General features: G+C 56.6%; 2 protein-coding genes across 10 annotated transcripts in view; one reads left to right on the top strand and one right to left on the bottom strand.

Annotated features, from left to right (window-relative positions):
- Positions 1 to 18113, top strand: part of JARID2 (jumonji and AT-rich interaction domain containing 2) — a 244673-nt gene extending 226560 nt beyond the window's left edge. For 4 of the 7 annotated variants that reach the window (XM_032648079.1, XM_032648081.1, XM_032648082.1 and 1 more), the window contains 10 exons: positions 1454 to 1546; positions 4384 to 4502; positions 4591 to 4661; positions 5321 to 5435; positions 7632 to 7737; positions 8634 to 8816; positions 9244 to 9374; positions 9970 to 10153; positions 13302 to 13409; positions 16555 to 18113. In XM_032648079.1, the coding sequence (XP_032503970.1) occupies positions 1454 to 1546; positions 4384 to 4502; positions 4591 to 4661; positions 5321 to 5435; positions 7632 to 7737; positions 8634 to 8816; positions 9244 to 9374; positions 9970 to 10153; positions 13302 to 13409; positions 16555 to 16716 (1272 nt within the window). In that variant the 3' untranslated portion in view covers positions 16717 to 18113. Of the gene's footprint in view, positions 1 to 1453; positions 1547 to 4383; positions 4503 to 4590; positions 4662 to 5320; positions 5436 to 7631; positions 7738 to 8633; positions 8817 to 9243; positions 9375 to 9969; positions 10154 to 13301; positions 14254 to 14888 lie in introns of all 7 variants that reach the window. The other 3 variants (XR_004352115.1, XR_004352114.1, XM_032648080.1) reach the window with 3 other exon arrangements.
- The window catches only part of DTNBP1 (dystrobrevin binding protein 1), a 123347-nt gene continuing 120127 nt past the window's right edge, over positions 17049 to 20268 (bottom strand). For 2 of the 3 annotated variants that reach the window (XM_032648087.1, XM_032648086.1), the window contains one exon: positions 17166 to 19498. In XM_032648087.1, coding sequence (XP_032503978.1) covers positions 19287 to 19498 — 212 coding nt within the window. In that variant the 3' untranslated portion in view covers positions 17166 to 19286. Of the gene's footprint in view, positions 19499 to 20268 lie in introns of all 3 variants that reach the window. The other variant, XM_032648085.1, reaches the window with a different exon arrangement.

The raw sequence follows: 20268 nt of genomic DNA, 5'->3' as shown, positions 1-20268 counted from the left end.
TCATTCTCTCCTAGGCTTGAGTCCTGCCCTCCTTTCTGGAGAGAGATGCCTGCTTGCCTAGAGCTTTTCCTGTTACCGGACCCAGCCAGGGTCGGGTCTCCACAGCTGTGGCCACGGTCTGGTGGCTGTGACAGTGCTCCATGGCACCTCTGTGCGCCGAGGGGCCGGGAGCTCGAGGCTCCAGCTTCTGAGCCCCCTCAGCATCTGGGGGCATTGACTGTTGTGTGCTGGGTGTCATCGCCTTGAATTACAGGCACCTTGCTTTAGGTGACACAAAATCAGGTTCCTTGTAGCAGTTGGAACTTCCTCGTGTAACGAACGGCACGTCAGGGGCGTTTGGACTTGTGCAGCAGTTTCCCTTTTAGTGAGAGCCCTACTTACAGAGCCGAAGAGTAAAAGCAAAGGGCAGGGTCTGCAAGCTGAGTGCTTTGACTGTCCTTCCAAAGGCAAGAAGGGCCTGCCCCCTTCCTAGACCTGCAGCTCTGTTCACGGGGATGCGCCAGCATCGCCTCATTAGGGAGACCCCTCCCTGACCACCTGCCTTGCAGCCCTGCCCCTCTGCTTCGGCTCTTCGCACTTAGTGCCACCTCCCAGCTGTTTTGTGTGAGTCAGAGTTCCCCAGGCCGCCACGAGGCCAGGGGCTTTGTCTGTTTTGAGCACTGCTCTATCTTCAGCCCTTAGAACCAGGCGTGTACACAGTAGGTGCTCAGTAAGTACTTCCACAGTCAGGGGGTGAGCATGGCTGGTCAGGGATGAGTGGAGTGCTTGCCTTTAGGACAAAGCGCGTCCGCCATGTGTCACCCCAGTGAGCTTGCCCTTGCTAACATTCCCAGGAAGGGGTGGCGTGCAGGGGTGGGGAGGGGACGTTAGATAATCTGAAGGGCCTGTGTGCTGTCCCAGGGAGGCATGGGGGACGGGGAGTGGCTCCGTGGCAGAGAAGGGCCGGATCCTTCTGTCCCCTGCACATCTACGAGGCCAGGCTGCTCATCTGGCCGGCTCTCACGTGAGGACCCTCAGAGTGGGTGTAGGCGTCGCCCAAGTTTCCTTCCCGGGGTCCCCGGTCCCGAGGTTCAGTCAGTGTCTGACTTGATGCTGTTGGTTTCCCCCGCTGGCCACAGACTTTCTCCTGCCCTTGCCACATTGCACCCGTTGCTCCAGGGAGTGAAAGCAGCTTTTAAGCGGGGCACACTGCAGCGCACCCAGGGCTCCTGTGGGACCCCGTTCTGCTGGCTGAAGCGGGGGTCTGGCCCGGCGCTGGATGGCCAGGGGTCCTCCCACTCTTTTGTTGGCACCGAGGGTCTTTCTCGGGGAGTTTTTCCGCCGCCTCTGCTCGTGTCAACTCAAGACGTGGCCCAGCCCCCGGTCACAGGGGCCCGTGACGAGGTGGCCTGCTTTGGGGTCCTGGCTCTTCTTTGTTTCTTACACTTGACTCCTGTTCTTGTTTTCTTTTCAGGGGAGGTCTGTTTCTCTAACGACTTTTTACCGAACAGCAAGAAATATCCTGAACATGTGCTTCAGCAAGGAGCCCGCACCAGCTGAAATCGAGGTGCGTGCGCTGGGCCGCCCCGGCCCCCCGCTCTGCTCGGAACCAGGGATGGGGCCCCTGGGCCTTCTGGGGGCGGGCAGGCGGAGGGGTCGTGAGCCCGCAGCCCATCGTCTGGGTGCTGGGGGCAGCCAGAAGTTTCAACTCGTGCCGACCCCAACTTGTGCAGGGTTAGCAAAGGTGTAGTGGAGAAAGCGAGCCTCCCCAGCTTTGCCCTGACTCCCCTGGAGCCGAGGCTGTGGCCGGGGGAGAGCCCCAGACAGGCCCCGCCCAGCTGGCCGCCTCTCAACCCTTCTCACCCTGTCCCGTTATGCAAGAGAATGTTTGGAATCCCTTGAAACCCCAGTTGTGCTCTTTGCTCTCTCCTGTTTTTCATTTAACGGGGTTGGCAGGTTGCCATTTCTGTGCTTCTGAGTTGTGTGAGGTTGGAGAGGTGCAAGTGCGTCCTGCGCCCAGGTTGGCGAGCGGCAGTTCGGCGTGAGGCGTGGCCCGGGGCGCCCGGATGCTGACGTAGGTGGGCCTGTGCAGGGAGAGGCCCGACTCCTCTCGCTGGTTCAGGGCGGCTGCTGGCGGAGCATGCAGTGATGCGGACTGCAGCCTGGCTTTTGGTGAACAGCTGGTCTCAGAGCACATCTTTTTCTTCGAAGATATGTGCTTCTTCCTCTCGGTGAAACCATGCTGACCACCAGGGCACCCGGGCCCTGATATGATCGGGTTTCCCGGGAGTGGGCCTTTCAGGACAGTCTGGGTCACCAGGACGCCTGGTCCCCTGCATCTGTGCCGCGTGGGACCCCGCCTCTGATGGTAGCTGTCAGAAGCCCAGGAGGTCCCGCCCTGGTGCTCCGGCCTTGGTTTCCCAGGTTGGTGGATTCCGTGTTCGATTTTGGCATCACCGTCATTGCTTTTAGGCCCCGGGTCTGTACCCTGGGCGGTATCTGTGAACACCACACAGTGGCCTGACCTTTGGCCCTGCCAAATCCATGTTCCATCTACCGCGACGCCAGCGGTGCCCTGATTCTGCGACACGTGGCCGTCACAGTTGCTTCCCGAGTGCCTGTGCCATTTGTGGGAGAAACGTCAGAGGAAAGGAACGCGACTCTGGGGCTGAACACCAGAGGTGGAAAAAGAGGCCTTTGCTTTACAGCGCAGGTCCCTGTCGGGCGTCCCCGAAGGGTAGGGTTGTCACTGTCTGTCGCTTCCTACTCAGGAATTACTTCTCTCTGGAAGCCCAGGTTTCGCTTTAACATTCCAGGTTTCGCTTTAACAGTTGTATAATATCTAAACACAAAGGGAAGATATGCTAAACTCCACCCTTTAAGTCTGGCTGACTTCTAGATCCTGCAGAGAGCCTGGGCCCTCTCCTCGGCCGGTGTCACCATCCTGAGTGCCCCCACCCCCCCACCCCGTAGCGGACGGCCCCCTTCCTCCCCTGCCTCTTTATTCACCCAGCAGAGGTTGGTGTGGGTCTAGGCGGGACTGGCCTGAACCGGTCCCCTCAGACAGACTGCTGCTCCGTCATCCGCTGCCTGCTAGGACGCCTGTTTGAGGAACCCGGGCATTTAATGCTGTCGACGTTCTCCTTGACGCGGGGCATCTGGCCGCCCCCAGGCTGGTTTTGCTGCAGGAGCCGCACGGTGGGGTGGTGGCTGACACCGGGGGCGCGTGGGTGAGGCTTCCTCCTCTAAGTGGGGTTCCAGGAAGCAGGGGTGGGTGATGCTGTACTTCTGGAATGATGAGCGGAGACACAGTGAGGGGGGAAACTGAACCTCTCACCTGTTAGCAAAGCGCATCCCGACCCCCTGTTGCCCTGCAGTCGTTTAGGTCATGCCCATCCCTCCCCCATCTGTTTCGCTGGCTTGGGTAACAGCCTGGGGTTCCGACCCTCGCGTGCAGCCCGCTCATTGGGGGTGTGCAGCGTGTGTCTGCTGAGACGCCTGCCTGGGGCTGTGGTCATTATACCTATGGACGGTGGCCGGATGTCTTCAGCCCCTTTGCTGTTATCGCTTTCTCCCTCCCTTTTGTATAAATGATTTTTTTTCTTTTTTTTTTGCGGTACTCGGGCCTCTCACTGTTGTGGCCTCTCCCGTTGCGGAGCACAGGCTCCGGACGCGCAGGCTCAGCGGCCATGGCTCACGGGCCCAGCCACTCCGCGGCATGTGGGATCTTCCCGGACCGGGGCACGAACCCGTGTCCCCTGCATCGGCAGGCGGACTCTCAACCACTGTGCCACCAGGGAAGCCCCTCGTATAAATGATTTTTAATCGTGGTAAAATATGTGTAACGTTTACCATGTTAGCCATTTTTAAGTGCAGTTCAGTGGCCCTGAAGTCCATTCACGTTGTTTTGTGACCGTCACCACCATCCATTTCCAGAACTTTTCCATCTTCCCAAACTAAAATTCGGTTCCTGTTAAACACTGAGCCCCCGTCCTCCCTCTGCGCAGCCCGTGACACCGCTGCTCTTCTTCCTCTCCGACTTTGACTGTCCTGAGTACCTCATGGGAGTGGAATCACGGTATTTGTCCTTCTGAGACTGGCTTATTCCACTTCGCGTGAAGTCCTCGAGGTTCATCCGTGTTGTCACGTGTCCGAGTTGCCCTCCTTTTTGAGGCTGAGGCGTGTTCCGTGGACGTTGAACCTTGTGTTTATCCAGTCGTCCACTATGGATGTGGCCGCCGTGACCGTGGGCGTGCGGTCGTCTGTCTGCAGCCCCGTCCCCCTGCTCCCTAGTGGCTGTTGCTCTAGGCGAAGACGGTCCCTTCGTCTCGCATCATTGAGTTGAGCTGGGCCCTGCAGCCACGGGCAGCGAGATGGTGCTGACAGCCCTCCCTCTCCCCGCAGCAAGAGTACTGGAGGCTCGTGGAGGAGAAGGACTGCCATGTGGCCGTGCACTGTGGCAAGGTGGACACCAACACCCACGGCAGCGGCTTCCCGGTGGGAAAATCAGAACCGTTTTCAAGGTAACGTCGGACGCTCCTGCCCGTGTCCTGGGGACTGGACAGTGCCCCTCCACGTCCGTCAGTGACGCTCCTGTGCTTTCCTCTGCAGACACGGATGGAACCTCACCGTCCTCCCCAATAACACGGGCTCCATCCTGCGTCACCTTGGTGCTGTGCCTGGTAAGCCTGCCTCGGGTGGCTGTGGACCCAGCTCGCCCCGTCAAGAGCTGGAGGGGAGGGGACTGCGGCGCACGGCGCGTGGAGAGAACTGGGATTGTTAGAGAAGAGAGAGGGGTCAGCATCATGGCTGAAGTCAGTAAAAATGCGGAAAGGTAAACCAAATCGCACATCTAGAAGCTGGGCAGATGTGTAATGGCCAAGCTTTCCACCTTGGCCAATTTCAGAGCTAACGTTCTGACTCTGTGGGGCTACTGCCTCACAGCCGGGAGGGAAACCAGTTGTCCTGGGTGTTGTGGGAAGAAGGGGCCCCTGGAGGAGGTGACCAGCGTGGGTGACTCCAAGCTGGCGGGGAGGGGTTACCCCGAACAAAGGGGCCCCGCTTCCTGGCTGGTGGCCAGTCGACAACAGTCGTGGTCGTGTTCCTTGGGCATCTTGCCTCCTGCCTAAAGTCACTAGTTAAGATGTGCTTCCACGACTGTTTTTTGTCACGTGATCTTGGTTTCTGCGTAAGAAGCAGGAAAGAGCAAGTCCCTTCTAATCACTGGCTTTTGTCTGGTTTTGAATCCCATTTCTTTTTCTGGTTTGGGGAGAAGATGCAATTTCTCTTGCTGTCCCCCTGAGACATTGGTCTTCATCCTGCCCTGTCCCCTGTGTTCTAGGAGTGACAATTCCCTGGCTAAATATTGGCATGGTCTTTTCTACCTCATGCTGGTCTCGAGACCAAAACCACCTTCCCTACATTGACTACTTACACACTGGTGCTGACTGCATTTGGTGAGTACGCCGGCCCCAGGCCTCCTGATGCCACCTCACGCTCACTGATGGCTGACAGCCTTGGAGGACTGACTTTGCGGGTTTGTCCCGTGTTCCATGTCTCACCAGCCTGGGGAGCTGTGTTAGAAGTCGAGCTGGTGGAGAATATTTGAATTTGCTCAGGTGATGCTCAGAAACAGACGAGCGTCTGTTCTCAGTGGCCTGCTAACACAGGGGTTTTCTCCTGTGAGGCTTTCCCCTGGTGGTGGTTGATTTCCAGGAGTTCGTTTCATAGCAGGGTCAGAAACAGAGTACAGCAGAAAGCTGGCCAGGAGTGGTGCCCAGTCCACCGACTGCAGAGAAGAGAGTAGGTCTTACTGGAAGTCGAGTTCTGCCGTGGGAGATTTCCGAGTTTGTCTGTTTCCCAGGAAACCTTCTGCCCGGTTCCCAGGCGTGATCCTTAACTGTAAGGCTCACCAGCCCTGATCCGAGCTGGCTCTTCAGCTCCTTTGTTTACAACGGCAGATGGGAAATCACTGCAAATAATCAGATGTCTTGTCGTCTCACGGGCTACCGGCACCGCATCCATCCCACACTAACTGTGTTTATTGTCCTAATGGGGTGATTAGCATCGTTTATTAAAACAAACAAAGTCTTAGAACTAATGTTCTCCCTCCAGGGAGCCAGTGTGGGCAGCAGTCTGGCCATCACGACTCGCCCTGCCTTCCGGCTGTGTCAGGGCGAGTGGCGGTCAGTGTAGAGGCGGTCAGGCCCTGTGGTTGATCTTCTGCGGTGGGGCTGGGGTCTTGGGCAGAGCTGAGGGTGGACAGCCGGACGGTCCTGCGCAGGGCGGCTGGCCGCGTGGGCGCTGTGGGTCTCCTCCAGGAGCCACTGGGCCCTGAGCGCCGTTCCCCACGGAGACGCTGCCGGGCAGCGCCGGCCAGTCTGGGTTGAGAGTCACAGGGTCCCACGCAGGCCTGTGACGGGCCCCACCGGACCCTGGTTCCTCATCAGAAAGTGGAGTGACGTGGCCCGCGCCCCGCACGGTGATGGGGTGAAAGTTCGTGGCCCCGGCGGTCGTTGTTCTGCTTGGCCGTTGAGTGAGAGGCAGGGAAACCCTAGGTTCTGTGGGCTGTGTGAAAACTAATCCCTGGAACCTCACTGATGGGGGGTAGAGAGGCGGCCGGATAGGATCAGAGAACTTCATGGTGTGTGGTTTTTCTTAAAACATGTGATTGAGGTTAGAAACCCTGGATTTAAATCACAAATCCCTAACAGAATATGTTGGCATTGAAATAACGAGCATTTAGAAGAAAAGAGCCTTGGACGTGGCGAGTGCCTCCTCTCACTCGGCAGCGGAAGTCAGGACTTGAACCCTCCCCACCAGGCCTGGGCAGCCTGAAGACCTGTCACACGGCTCCGGGGGTGTCAGATGTCCCACTGAAGCCTGTGGACGGCGGGGTTAGGAGGCCCCAGAGGAGGGGGCCTGGGGGAGGCTGCATGTGCCTGCCTCACGTGCTGACCACTGGCACCAGGATCTCAGGATTTACAGGTGGCAGGTGCGTCCCTGCTGGGTCCTCCTGGGACGTAAGTGGCAGTTCCCATTCTCCTGAGCCCTGGGATCGCACTGAGGGTCCAGGTTCTTCTGGTTGAGTTCGGGCCGCGTTTCCTCCCACCATCTTCCCGGGCTCCTTGGCTCCAGAGTGGGGTCCGTGTTGTCGGAGCCCCAGCCCCTGTGCAGCCGCTCCCTTCACCTGACGCAGGCCCTCGTGGTGCTGGCTGTCCTGCGTGTCTCTTGTGTATTCCACACCACATCCTGGTCCTGCAGCGTCCTCTGTCTGCTACAGAAAAGTGTCAGGTGCCAGCCCAGCGATAAGTCGCAGCTTGGGAGGCTCACGAGAGGCTTTTGAGTGTGCGGGTGTGTCTGGATCTGATTTACAGGGGCTCTTAAACATCTGCTTTTGGTTTGAAGGCTTTTTGGCTCACGCATAGGTCAGATCTGCATATAAAAGCTGAGCATGCTTGTCTGCTGCAGGGGCCGCAGAGCTGCCCTGGGAGGAGAGACCCTGGGACGCTTACGAGCGGGCCCACCTCCCCTCCTGCGCCTAAGGCCAGTTTCCAGGCTGCTGTTTGCTCATCTCTGGGGGAGCGTGGAGGATGGGCTCCCGGGCAGAGGGTCCTTGTCAACCCCTTCTGCGCTGATTCCAAACCACCCAGGTATTGCATTCCTGCTGAGGAGGAGAACAAGCTCGAGGACGTGGTGCACACCCTGCTGCAAGCCAACGGCACCCCCGGCCTGCAGATGCTGGAGAGCAACGTCATGGTACGGGGCCAAGATGGTGGTGGAGGCTGGGCTTGCGTCAGGTGGCGGGGCCAACGCAGTGGTTTCCTTAACTCACCCTCTTTGTCGACCTGCCCCTCAGAGGTAAAGAGGACAATGAAAAATCAGTCCTCCAGGGATCCAGCATAAGCAAAATGTCCTCTCTTAGGAAAACCAAACTAAAGTGCGTTCCTCTGATTGATGGCCCAGGACACGGGGCTCGTGCTCATGGGGACCTTTGACTCTATTTTTTTTTTTTTTTTTTTTCTTGTAAATGGTGACTGGGCTGGGCTGGGCAGCTGGATGACTGGGCCACCTGGGCTTCTGGTCAGGATCACTCAGGGATAAGCACAGCGGCTGCTGACCCTATTTTCAGACAGTCATGAGCCTGCTGAGCTGCCGGGAACCTCTTTAGCCTAGAATTGTGTTCTGACAACCTGAGCTCAAGGCTTTTCCGGCCTCTGCTGACCCTGCCTGGGTCTCCTTTCGCTCTGGGCCCGCCTCACTCTGGGTTTGGCTCGGAGAAGGTAAGCAGCAGCCCCCGTGCTGTGCACACGGATCCCGGTCCAACCGGTCAGTGCCCGTGGGGACACGGGGCACTCACAGCGGCCATGCCTTTGCCTGAATCGTCGTCACTCTTGGGCCTGTTTAGAACTTCCTACTCCTTTGTTTAGGAGTTACGTCTCTTTATTTTCTAAAGGAGAAACAAAACGTCTTTCATACAAAACGTCTTTCATACAAAACGTAATCTGTGTCTGGAGCAGGCTTAAGTCCCGATGCCCCGTCTGGAGGGGCAGGTGGGCTGGCAGGCTGTCGCGGAAAGAGCTCCGGACGGTGGGAGGGAGGCACCCAGGAGGGCGGCCCTGTGTGGGCGCGCGGCTCAGCCCTCGTCTCCACAGATCTCCCCGGAGGTGCTGTGCAGGGAGGGGATCAAGGTGCACAGGACCGTGCAGCAGAGCGGCCAGTTTGTCGTCTGCTTCCCGGGATCCTTTGTGTCCAAAGTGTGTTGCGGCTACAGCGTCTCTGAGACCGTGCACTTCGCCACCACCCAGTGGACGAGTATGGGCTTCGAGACAGCCAAGGTAGGCAGGCGGCCCTTGGCACGCGTTCCTGTACGTGTGTCTGCGTGTAGATAATGTTTAATTTCAGTGAGTCTTGGAAACCTGAGTTGGCTGAGAGTTTGTTTTAGAGAGGGAGAGCTGTTCGAGGTTGACTGTATCATGAAAGTTGTCAAGCTCTGTTACTGACCCACTGCGGTACTGGGAGGTCAGTACTGAAGGTGTTGAAGGCAAACACTGTTCTCGGCTGGCGGAGCCACGAACGAGTACCTGGTGTCTGGTGTCTTTCTCCAGGGAGACACGATTGTCGTACAGTTTTCAATTGCTTTGAATCCAGATGGAATTCAACATCTGAAAATTCAGATAGCGACCCCTCCCCAGTAAAGAAAGCCCTTGACAGCTGCCTAGCGTTGAAAATTCTACCCTAAAGGGACGTGACTGCCCCTTGCAGGAGATGAAACGTCGCCACATAGCTAAGCCATTCTCCATGGAGAAGTTACTCTACCAGATCGCGCAAGCGGAAGCGAAAAAGGAAAACGGTCCCACTCTCAGTACCATCTCAGCCCTCTTGGACGAGCTCAGGTAACACAGGACCGCCGGGGCCCAGGCCGGGCGGGATGGGGGTGCGGCCCGTCCTCTGTGGGAAACCGCCGACCACTGGTTCGGAGCTGCAGGGCCCGCTTGGGGCTTGGCCAGCGGGTGAAGACTTCGGGGTGCCGATGCTGCAGGAGGTGCACCCTCTTTGTGGAAATGGACAGGAGGTGGCTCCTGAACCCCTGGCCTCACGGGTCCTTGGTGCCCCTCGCCAGCGAGGAAGGGCCCTGGGAAGGAGCAGACGGGGCAGGAATTGAAGTGACCGTTTGCGTGGCTTCCCATGTGGCCTGCAGAGGCTCAGCGGAGCTGCTGGACGGCACACGATCTTCACGCGCTTGTTGACCCTCTGATTCTGACGTCGGCAGATAGCTTGTCACGTCCGTCCTTGGCCCGGGTGTGGGGGCACCCTGGCTGGCACTGGGCGCTTTGCCCCGGGGTCACCGCAGGCAGGGCCCAGCCATCCGAGAGCCCTTGGGGGTGGTCTGGCCTTTCAACTTCGTGCGCAGGCCCCAGGTGGGGAAGCTGGGCCCCGAGGTCCCGCGGCCCAGCTGCTCGGCACCCTGAGCCTCGTGTGTCTGGACAGGGACACGGAGCTGCGGCAGCGGCGGCAGCTGTTCGAGGCCGGCCTCCACTCCTCCGCCCGCTACGGCAGCCACGAGGGCAGCAGTGCCGCGCCCGACGGGAAGAAAAAGCCTCGGAAGTGGCTGCAGCTGGAGACCTCGGAGAGGAGGTGTCAGATCTGTCAGCACCTGTGCTACCTGTCCATGGTGAGCCCACGCCTCCCTCACGGCCGCTGCGCCATCTCCCTGACCCCCAGCTCTGCCTTTCTCTGTCCCCTGCCCATCCTCCCTCAAGCAGCTGCCCTGCGGAGACGTGTTCCCCCGACCGCCCCGCCCCGGTCTCTTTCCTTGTCTCTTTTACCTTCTCTTCAGCCCTGATCTTGCTGCCCCATGGACTCAGAAATCTGTCTGGTTCAAGCAGCATCTCCTATCCCAGCCTCCCTGTGCCTGCTCCTGGCTGGAAGGCGGTCCCCTGAACTGCCACAGTCCAGCCCGTCTGCCTTCCTTCCTGGTCGCTCCTGCAGCCTCCTTGAGGGGCTGACCCAGCCCAGCCTGGGGCTGTGTTACATGCTTAGCGTCCCCTATGCCGACCCCATCCCAGGCCAGAGGCGACCCCGTCCAGAAGCCTTGCTGGACGGCCATCTGGACAGTGCAGACCCACCTCTCGCTTCCCGTGGGCAGCTGCCCTGACACAGGTCTCTGTAAACGCAGGAACGCCCCCCGCTGCTGTGGCCTCAGCCGGTGCCATTGCCCTCTACCTGCCTGTGCAGAATCCCCCTCCCCAGAGAGAAGCTTAGGTAGTAAGTGCCCGCCCCATGCCCTGCACAATGTCCCACTCGTGCATCCCCACCAGCCCCACGTGGCCACCGAGGTGCAGAGCGGCAAGCGTGTCCCAGGTCTGACCCTTGGCCTCCTGGCCATGTGTCGCGTGACTGTGATGCCGTCTCACCCCCTCGGCCCTGCGTCCCCGGCATGCCTCTGGCTGCCCTGCAGAGAAGAGGGGACTATGTGGCCACTCCCGCTGAGCCAGATGCCCTTTGTCACACATGAGACGTCAGAGCACGGGAGGAATACTGTAATAGTTGGCTAGGGCTGCCATGTCAGAACACCACCGACTGCTGCCTTGAGCAACAGAAGTCCCTTTTTCATAGTTCTAGAGGCTGAAGTCCAAGATCAATGTGTCACCAGGGTTGGCTCCCTCTGAGGCCTCTCCTTGGATCATAGATGGTCGCTTTTCCCTGTGGCACAGTGGTTGTGCATCAGGGACTCACAGGGCCTTTCTCTGTGTGCTTCTGTGTGTTAATCTCTTGTTAAAAGGATGTAAGTCATATTGGACTAGAACCCACCCTTACGACCTCAGTTTCCCTGATTATGTCTTTGAAGGTCCTCTCTCCAAATAAGTCACCTCTGGAGTTACTGAGGGTTAGGACTTCCATGTCTGAATTTGGGGAGGGGGTTAATAATTCCGTCCATAACAACCATGCATCCCACTTTACATATTTTCTTCTATCTAGCTTTCTTTTCCCAGAGGCTTTTTAGAGGATACAGTCAAGAATCAAGCTGTCTTTAAAACAAACAAGTCATAAGAATTTCCCCAGATCTTAAAAATGTTTTGTGAATATCGCTCATAAAAGCTGCATAGTTCTGTGTTCGTTCCTCTTGCATTAGAATGGAGTTATTCTCGTGGGAAACAATCATCATGTATTTCCCATGAGCCTGGGTGACTCTGCTGTGACCTCATGTGGCCCTGGTCCCTTCCCGTGGGCTCCAGAAACGGCAGGGTGTGGGCTCATTTTTAGGCTCTCCCTCCGAAAGCTGTACCTTGAGAGTTGTCACCAGGATTTCTTAGCCAGAATGGTATGTTAAAAAGCACATATCCTGAATACATAGGTAAAAATTGAGGTTTTATTTATATATGCTTTTCATTGCTTAGGTACTAAGGGGTTTATATGTTTTTGTTCACTGTTTTGTATGTATGTCTGTTCCTGTCCTTAGCCCCGGGTGATGTGTTTGTGCCAATAAGTGTCATTTCCTTATTCCTACAGCTTATTTTTTTTTGTTTCTTTTTTTATAAATTTATTTACTTATATTTATTTATTTATTTTTGGCTGCATCGGGTCTCTGTTGCTGCGCTTGGGCTTCCTCTTCGTTGCGGTGCGCAGGCCTCTCGTTGCGGAGCACGGGCTCTAGGCGCGCAGGCTTCAGTAGTTGTGGTGCGTGGGCTCAGTAGTTGTGGCTCACGGGCTCTAGGTGCACGGGCTCACTAGTTGTGGCGCACGGGCTTAGTTGCTCTGCAGCATGTGGGATCCTCCCGGACCAGGGATCGAACCCGTGTCCCCTGCATTGGCAGGCAGATTCCCAACCACTGTCCCACCAGGGAAGTCCCCAGCTTGTTTTCTTGTCTTTGCTTAGCATCAATGAAGATAAGAAACCTAGTTCTTCCCGTTGAATCCTTATGAAAAGACCTGTGATTCTTTGCATCTGGTGTGTCAAGGCAGCATTTTTGCATTGTTTACACTGAGGGAGACCAGGACCGGGAGTCAGGATTGGGGTGAGGGATGCCCCCCCTGCCCACACACACACAGCTCTGAGCATCTGCGGGGCCTCGGCCCATCCCTGGTGCCAGTGCATCCTCAGGGCACTGGAGATTCAGGCTTGCGTGGCAAGGATCAGGAACCGTGCTGGCTGGAGTGTGGACAGAGGTGCTGCCTCCCGAGGTGGTATAAGCCAGCTGGACCAACCGAGCCGCCCAAGAGCAGGAGAAACGCGCGTTGTCGCCGAAGCGTCCAGGGTGTGACCATTCTGGCACCTCCTGTACCAGCGTAGTTTTTTTTTTTTTTTTTTTTGGTACGCGGGCCTCTCACTGCTGTGGCCTCTCCCGTTGCGGAGCCCAGGCTCAGCGGCCACGGCTCACGGGCCCGGCCCAGCCGCTCCGCGGCATGTGGGATCCTCCCAGACCGGGGGCACGAACCTGCGTCCCCTGCATCGGCAGGCGGACTCTCAACCACTGCGCCACCAGGGAAGCCCCACCAGCGTAGTTTTTGAACCAGAAGTCTCAGGAGCCCTCAGAACCCTCAGCCCCCGTCCACCAGCCCGCCGCGCTCAGACCCTCTGGCGGGAAAGTGCACAGCAGCCAAGAGGGCCCTCGAGGCCTTTGGGTGCAGCTCAGAGATGGTCACTTACTTGTTTCCTGGTTGACGATCCCGGTGACGTGTGGGTGTTCTCGTCAGTATCCCATGTCTCTGGGTCCCAGACGCCCCTGGCCTGGGCGGTGGCCTGCCACACTCTGCTCCCGGGACACCTCCCTGTCCCCCATCCCCGAGTCCCCTCAGCCTCGGTGCCTCTTGTCCCGCAGGTCGTGCAGGAGAACGAGAATGTGGTCTTCTGCCTGGAGTGTGCCCTGCGCCACGTGGAGAAGCAGAAGTCCTGCCGCGGCCTGAAGCTCATGTACCGCTACGACGAGGTCAGTGCCTCGCGGGTGGCAGCGGCCCCCCGCCCGCGTGGTCCGTGTCACAGCTCGTCGTGACCGCGTGCAGCCGGCCTGGTTCCAGGTGCCTTCTGGCCGGACGGTGCCTGACGTGGTGGGAAGGTAGCCCCTTGCGCCAAGGTGGGGGAGTGGGCAGGTCTGGCTCGAGCTCCACTGGCCTGGAGAAACCAGGAGCTGAGGCTGCAGGGACTTTTGTCCTTGTCCGCACTTTGTCGTGCCCCAGCGAGCCCGTCCGCAGCGCGCTCAGCTCTGCTTTCCCTCCTGGCCTCGGTGCCTCCGTTCATAAGGAGTTCGGTTTCAGGGCGTGGCTGCCCCACTGTCTGGAGGGGACCGTGCCTTCATCTCCAGTCGGGGCCCAGAACAGACCGAGACCGAAATCGGCAGGGCCAAGCCAGGGCTCCCCTTCCCTCCAGGCCGAGGGATGCTTCGGGGGCCTTGCGGCTGCGTCCCTCTGGTCTCTGTCCTCAGAGCAGCCCGGGACTCGGCCTGAGGATCCTTCCTGGCCCCAGCCCCGCGGGGCCGGGCCCTCTGGGACACAAAGTGCTGATCGCCGTGCCCCTCTGCCCGTGTCGGCGTCCCTCCCCCGCAGCTCCCAGCGGTTCTGCTGTGGGTCTGCGCGTGGTGAACTTCAGAGCCTGCGGCCACTTGCTGAGCTATGGGCAGCGCCCGAGGGGGCGGCCCTGGGAGCGCCCGCGCCCTTGTCCTTACCCCGGGGCCTCGGCAGACGCGGAGCCTTTCACTGTTTGCTCCTGAAGGCTTCAACTTCTGAATAAATCCCAGTTCCACCCTCTCTGAAAACCGCAGCCGTCCGCAGAGGCAGGTCCGTATGAGGTGCTTTCTGTGTTGGCTGGTCTCCACTGCCCGTTAGGTGCCCCCATGGGGAGGGCGCTTCTTCAGCCGGCACGGAGCACTGAGGGCTCCGCTTCCAGAGCAGCCTTTCTTGTCTCGTCACGTGTGTTTTACGTGCTTCCAGGCTGCTCTGCGATTGCGTTTCCGGGTACAAGCTCGCAGCTCCGGAGACACGTGGCCCTTTTTTTGGGGGGGGTCACCTTGGGAGACTGCTCTGGGGACCCCGTTGCCCCTCTTGGCCCGCCCTCTTCCAGAGAAGCGTCCTCCTCCCTGTGGTGTCTGGCCGTGAGCCCCTCTCTGAGGGTGGAACCTGCCGGCTCTCCCATCCCCACTGCCCCCGAAACCTGGGGCCGACAGTCCCACGTAAGGCGGCCTCATCCGGCCATCCCACATGGCAGCCCCGGGCAGGGCTGGGCCGGGTGCCCCGGGAGGCGATGGGGGCACCCGTGGGGTCTCAGGCTGTGGTCAGACTTGATCAGAAGCCTTTGGCTAAATTGTAAGATTGGAAAGCTGAAAATAGATCTCTTTGCATCTTCTTTGTTTTTAAAGAGCATGTTCAGCGAAGGCAATAACCACTTTCCCCTCCCTGCTTCTTCACTTGAACAGCAAATGTCAGAACACGGTTAAAAATAAACCCTCGTGTCTGAGTCAGAGCATCTCTGGCAACTCGCAGGGTACAGCCGGCGGCGCTGGGGCTTCTCGAGATGATTCTGAAGCTCGACAAAACGTGGGTTAGTTTCCACCTCCAGCCCATCTTGGAGCTAGGTGTCTTGATGTGACCAAAATCCTGGAAAAGAATCACATATGTAGTAGGGTCTGTCGGTCTGAAGCTTAATCATTGGTTCTCACGCATAGGGAAAAGGTTTTGTCAGCCTCCTACTTTGCCAGTGGCCTGTTTTAGTAAATGAAAATCACAAGTCAGTTCCCTGTTGAGTTGAACTGTATTTTTTTTTTTTTCTTTTTTTAATTGGGGAATTTTCAGCTCTGGGTTGGATCTCAGAAATGGCTTTTGAGAGCACAGCTCTGGTCTGAGCCCTGGTGCCCGGCAGTCAGACCCCTCTGTCCAGCTGTTCGGTCCCACAGGTGCAGGCGGGCGGGCGGCTGCCTCCTCGGACCCCCTGCTGCCCAGGTGGCTTTAGCTGCAGGTAACTGGGCTTTACTGAAGCTCATCTGTTTGTTCTTCATTAGCATGGGTATCCCAAGTGCTTTAAGTGGCCCAACGATGTCTGCAGTGCCTGGGAGCAGGCCTGGGCCCGGACTAGGCTGACCCTCAGGCTTGAGTGAAGGAGTGGCCTCCTGTCCCCGTGTCCTCCTGGTCTGTCCGTCCCTGGCTCCAGCAGGTGCTCCGCAGTGTATGTCAGAACATGGGCCATTTTAATACTCCTCCACGTGGTTTCTTTTAAAACTGGATGGTTGCGAGTTGTGTTAAAGTTACAGATGTATTTTTGACGCCAACAGATAGATGGTTCTCTTGTGCGTTTGTTCTCTCCCCTTCGCTGAGGAGGGAATGAGAAACGTTTATAGACATGTGTTTGTATTCATCTGCAAGAGCAGGTTAAGTAGGCTCCAGAGTAGCCAGAGAGAGCAACAAGCAGCCCCCAGGCATTTGTCACCGTGCAGGGAGCCAGGTGAGGGGCCCTGGGCCCTCAGGCCTGAGTCTGCCCTCACTTCCCAGCCCTCCCCTTCCTGCTGGGGCCCCGGGCGGCCTCTCAGCCCCGAGGAGGCGCCCAGGTGGCGGCAGCAGGAAGCCTGCTGCTGTGTTGTCTCGGCGGCGAGGGACCTCGTGGACACGGGTGAAGGTACAGACCAGATGGGAAAGCAGCTCTAAGGAAACAGCCCCACACTTACTCTGGTTTCGGGGCTGCAGGTATTTCAGGGCTTTCAGCTCGTGAACGTTTGGACTTTACAGCCACCAGGGGGCGCTCCTGGGCTCCCTGGAGGGGGAAGTGGGGTTAGGAAGCTGCCCATCAGGAAAGGACCTGGCGTACCGTTTCCTTGGCTTCCAGATGAGAAAAGGCAGGTTTCTCCCCGAGGAGGAGTGTTTCGTTTAGGTGCCTGTCCAGGGGACCTCGGTCTCGGGAAGTTGTTGTCCTAACCAGCTCCCAGGCCGCCGCACCCGGGAACCTCGGGGCGGATTTCCAAGGCCACCCAGCCCCCCCCCCCCCCCCCCCTCGGTGCCGCTCTGACGTGGTTTGATGAAGGTGACTCCCTGGGGGTCCTGGCGACGCTCTTCCGTTGGCTAATCCTGTGTCTTCCTTTCAACCCGAAACAGGAACAAATTATCAGCCTGGTCAATCAGATCTGTGGCAAGGTATCTGGTAAAAACGGCAGCATTGAGAACTGTCTCGGTAAACCCACACCAAAAAGAGGGCCCCGCAAGAGAGCGACGGTGGACGTGCCGCCCTCCCGGCTCGCCGCTGCCTCCTCCTCGTGAAGACGCCAGCACCCTGGGCTGGGGATAGATATTTTTCTGTAATTATTATATTCTAGTTTGGAGTACTGGCTGTAGGATACAAGCTGTCTTTGCACTAGCTCTGAAGAAGATTTTCTTCTGGTTTTAGAGAACTAATTTTGTTTTAGCATTAAACTGTTGAACTTTTTTTGTACTTAGAATACCTAGATACTGCAGTCAGATTTTTGAAACTGCCGTATATTCACTGTTTTAAAACCCTTGAGGGGCTGTTATTAATTTGTATCGCCCCTTGTGGCTGACAAAAGCCTTTTTTGTTTGATTTTTGTTTGTGGTTTTTTTTTTTTGTTTTTTTGTTTTTTGTTTTTTTTTGTAATTGTTGGGGGAAAAAAAGGCTTTTTTAACCCAGTTTTGAAGAGGGTAAAGTTTGGAGAACAAATTTTAAAACCATCAGTAATGTGAGCAGATTTTTTTCTAGAGAGGAAAAGGGATAGGAGACACACACACACACACACACACACACACACACACAAACTTGAAAGAAATGGCTTTACTTTGGCTGTCTTTTCTTCTGTCGTGCGCAGGACGAGTTTGTTAAAACCGGAGAATCCCCATTTTGTTTCTTTGGGTGGTTATGGCAGCTGAAGGTGGACGTTGTTTCCTAACCATAGGCAAAATGAGGTCGGAGTGACTAGGTTCTCTTTACCAGCACATCACTATGCATCTGCTTAAGGAAAAAAAGGAAAGAGAAGAAAAAGACTGCCTGCCTTGGAGGGGGTCACGTGAGGGAAACCCGTGCCTGATTTCATTAGGAAATCCATTCTGTTATTTTTTGGTGCTGTTGGCTACTTTATCAAAAAACCCTTCAATAGCATCCTTAAAAAAAAAAGGAAAAAAGTGATCGAAGCCGTTAAGTGCTTCTTTGTCATGGATGTGCAATCTTCCTAACATTCCGTCTTCGTCGCAACAGCTTGTTGTTTTACGCCTTCACAGGTCAGCATTAATCTTTCTTTTTAAACTCAGTTCTGTTGGCGATCACATCTAGAGCCACTAGGAGGTCTGCCGTTCTTTTTGAATGTGAAAATGTATCTGCGCTCATCTGGTCTGTTTTTTCTCTTCATGTTGTAACAAAAAGAAAAAAAAAAAAATCCCGTCCCTTTTGTACATACGCCTGTAAATTGTTTTAAATACTTGAGCCTTTTTCTGGGTGGGGGAGGGGAGGGGTGAGAAGACGAGATGAAGAAAAGCCTTACACTTCAGTTTCTTCATCGGTTGGATTGGATGCTTACAGGGTTTTTCTTGTAACATTTATAAGTGCTGCTTACATCACTGAACAACAACAACAAAAATAATAATGGAGTAGCTGTTGCCCTTCTCCGGTTGTGTGTACAGTATGTGTGGAATAAAAAAGGGAAACTGTTTTCACAAGCTGTTCTTTGTTTCATAATTGGATGCACCAATCCCGCAGCTGCCCGTGTTGCACTGAGCTCGCCGGTGGGGCTGTCTTGTCAGGAGCGTCCTGTGACACTTTGTCGGTTGTCGTTGGCAGAAGACTGAACTGTGTTGGAATATTTAACAATGACATGAGCAGAGTCGTGTTTTCCAATGTGCTTGTCTGGGTCTCGTGGCCTTGCTGTGTGCTCTTGCCCTCTGTCTGGACAGTGAGCTTCTGCCTCCGGCTTACGGTCTGACGTTTAATTTATTAGCGCTGCTCTGCACCCCTCCCCCGGGAGGGAAGACTTCCTGTTGTTTATTGCCAGTTTTTTGTTTACTTTTCAGGTTTGTACTACAAGGTTTAATAATAAAAACAAAGTTTTTTGGACACTTGTTTGTCTTGTGGAAGAGAGTGAATGAAATGAGGTGTTTTCTGATAAACGGGCTGAGGGGGTCTGTCCCACTGGCCAGGGAGTAGAGTGAACACTGAATCTTAATCTCACTTTCCCTCTGCTGGTAGTTAACAAAAACCAAACGGCTGCTGTTTGCCTCTCATTTTCTGTGGGGCCCCTGGACACCAGCAGGCAGCGTGGCCACGAGGGTGCAGGGCCGCAGCCGCCCCTCCTCGTGCCAGCCTGCCCCTCGTCTGCGGGCTGTGAGCGAGCAGGGAGAGGGGAAAACACGTCCCTGGGGGAGCGGGGTCCCGCCAGGAGCGATGGCCTGTGGGCTTGGCTTCGGTTTCTCTCTCTTCCTCGGGGCCCGGGTGTGTGCTCTATTAAGGTAGGCCGTGCTTGTTGGACTTCATAATTTTTGTAATGACCAGATGAAAACCCAAACTTGGTTAGAGCCGAGAGGAAGCACAGCTTCCTGCCTGTAAAGGGCTTCGCCGTTCAGTGCCGAGCCGGCGTGGACACCGACTTTCCTGCCTAGCCCGCACGGTGAGGCCCGCAGAACGCGCGTGTTTAGCAGCCCTTCTGTACAAACTGGCTGTGTTTGCGGTCCTCAAACTTTATTGTAGCTGTTGTTTCAGTCAGTTTCTCACATGTCATTGGCAACTGCGTAAAAATCGAGAGCCTCCCTAAATCCACCTGCCTTCCCCGCGGGCCTCTGGGCACAGCTGTGTCGTCCTCTGAAGGTGGCCAGAGCGCGGACACCCGGGTTTAGGAGTCACTGTCGTCAGTGTGTAAGGTGGCAAGGGCGGTGTCCACCTCGACTCCCTCCTCGTCAGACTGGACCACGGGGGACTCCCCCACTTCGCTGGGGTCCTGGGCAGTTGGGTCAGTGCAGGGTGCAGATGAGGACAGCCGGGTGGCTCGGGAGGCATTTGGAACCTGAAGAGTAACTTCGTCCTGACCGGGGCTCACTTCAGGCCCTGCAAAATAAAGCAGAGGCGAGCCTGTCCTAAAAGTGCTGCATCTGAGAACTGCCCCTGAAGATGGTCATTTGAACTTGCATAGAATATAAAGCGGGTGGGAGTTCTCTGTTCCTGTGACATGCAGGCTGCAGAACCAGGCCCCACGGCAGTGCAGGAACTGCCCCCAGAAAATGCTGAGCTAGGTGACGCCCGAGGCAGCCCAGGGCCCGAGCTGACCCTTCTGCCACCTGTGACACATGGAAAGATCCCGAACCCTTTCCAGCATCCGGTAAAGCACTGTGCTCAAGGCCAAACCGTGAACACTGCATTTCTTTGAGGAACATTCCTGGTAACCTTGATAATCTAGATTTACCGCTTTATATCCTTTGAAATAATGCAAAGAAATGGACGTTAGGAGAAAACCCTTGTGGATCCTCTTCAAGGAATCAAAACCATACGCAAGTGATGGAGTCTCTTCCTGACCCAGGGAAGGGGCCGGCCTTCTCGGCGGGACAAGGGCCTCCCTCCCCGGGACGGCACTGCTCACGCAGTTCCCGGGAAGGGGAGACGACAGACGGAGCTGCTTTGTGGGGACCTTAGAGACACATGTGGACAGGAAGCCCCGGGCCTCAATTGTGAGGATGGTAGCCCATGGAGTGGGGCCACCAGCGAAGGGGCAGGCGCTGCTGAAGGGCTGGCCTTTCCCTCTTTTGTACGTGGCAGAAACTTAAACGCGTTCTCTGTAATGGCGTCTGCGAAGACCACCCACCCAGAAGGAATGGTCCGAA

The sequence above is a fragment of the Phocoena sinus genome, chromosome 11 (assembly GCF_008692025.1).
Source record: "Phocoena sinus isolate mPhoSin1 chromosome 11, mPhoSin1.pri, whole genome shotgun sequence".
Classification (NCBI taxonomy): Eukaryota; Metazoa; Chordata; class Mammalia; order Artiodactyla; family Phocoenidae; genus Phocoena; species Phocoena sinus.
The sequence above is the reverse complement of the archived record's forward strand: the minus strand, read 5'-3'. Positions and strand labels throughout refer to the sequence as shown.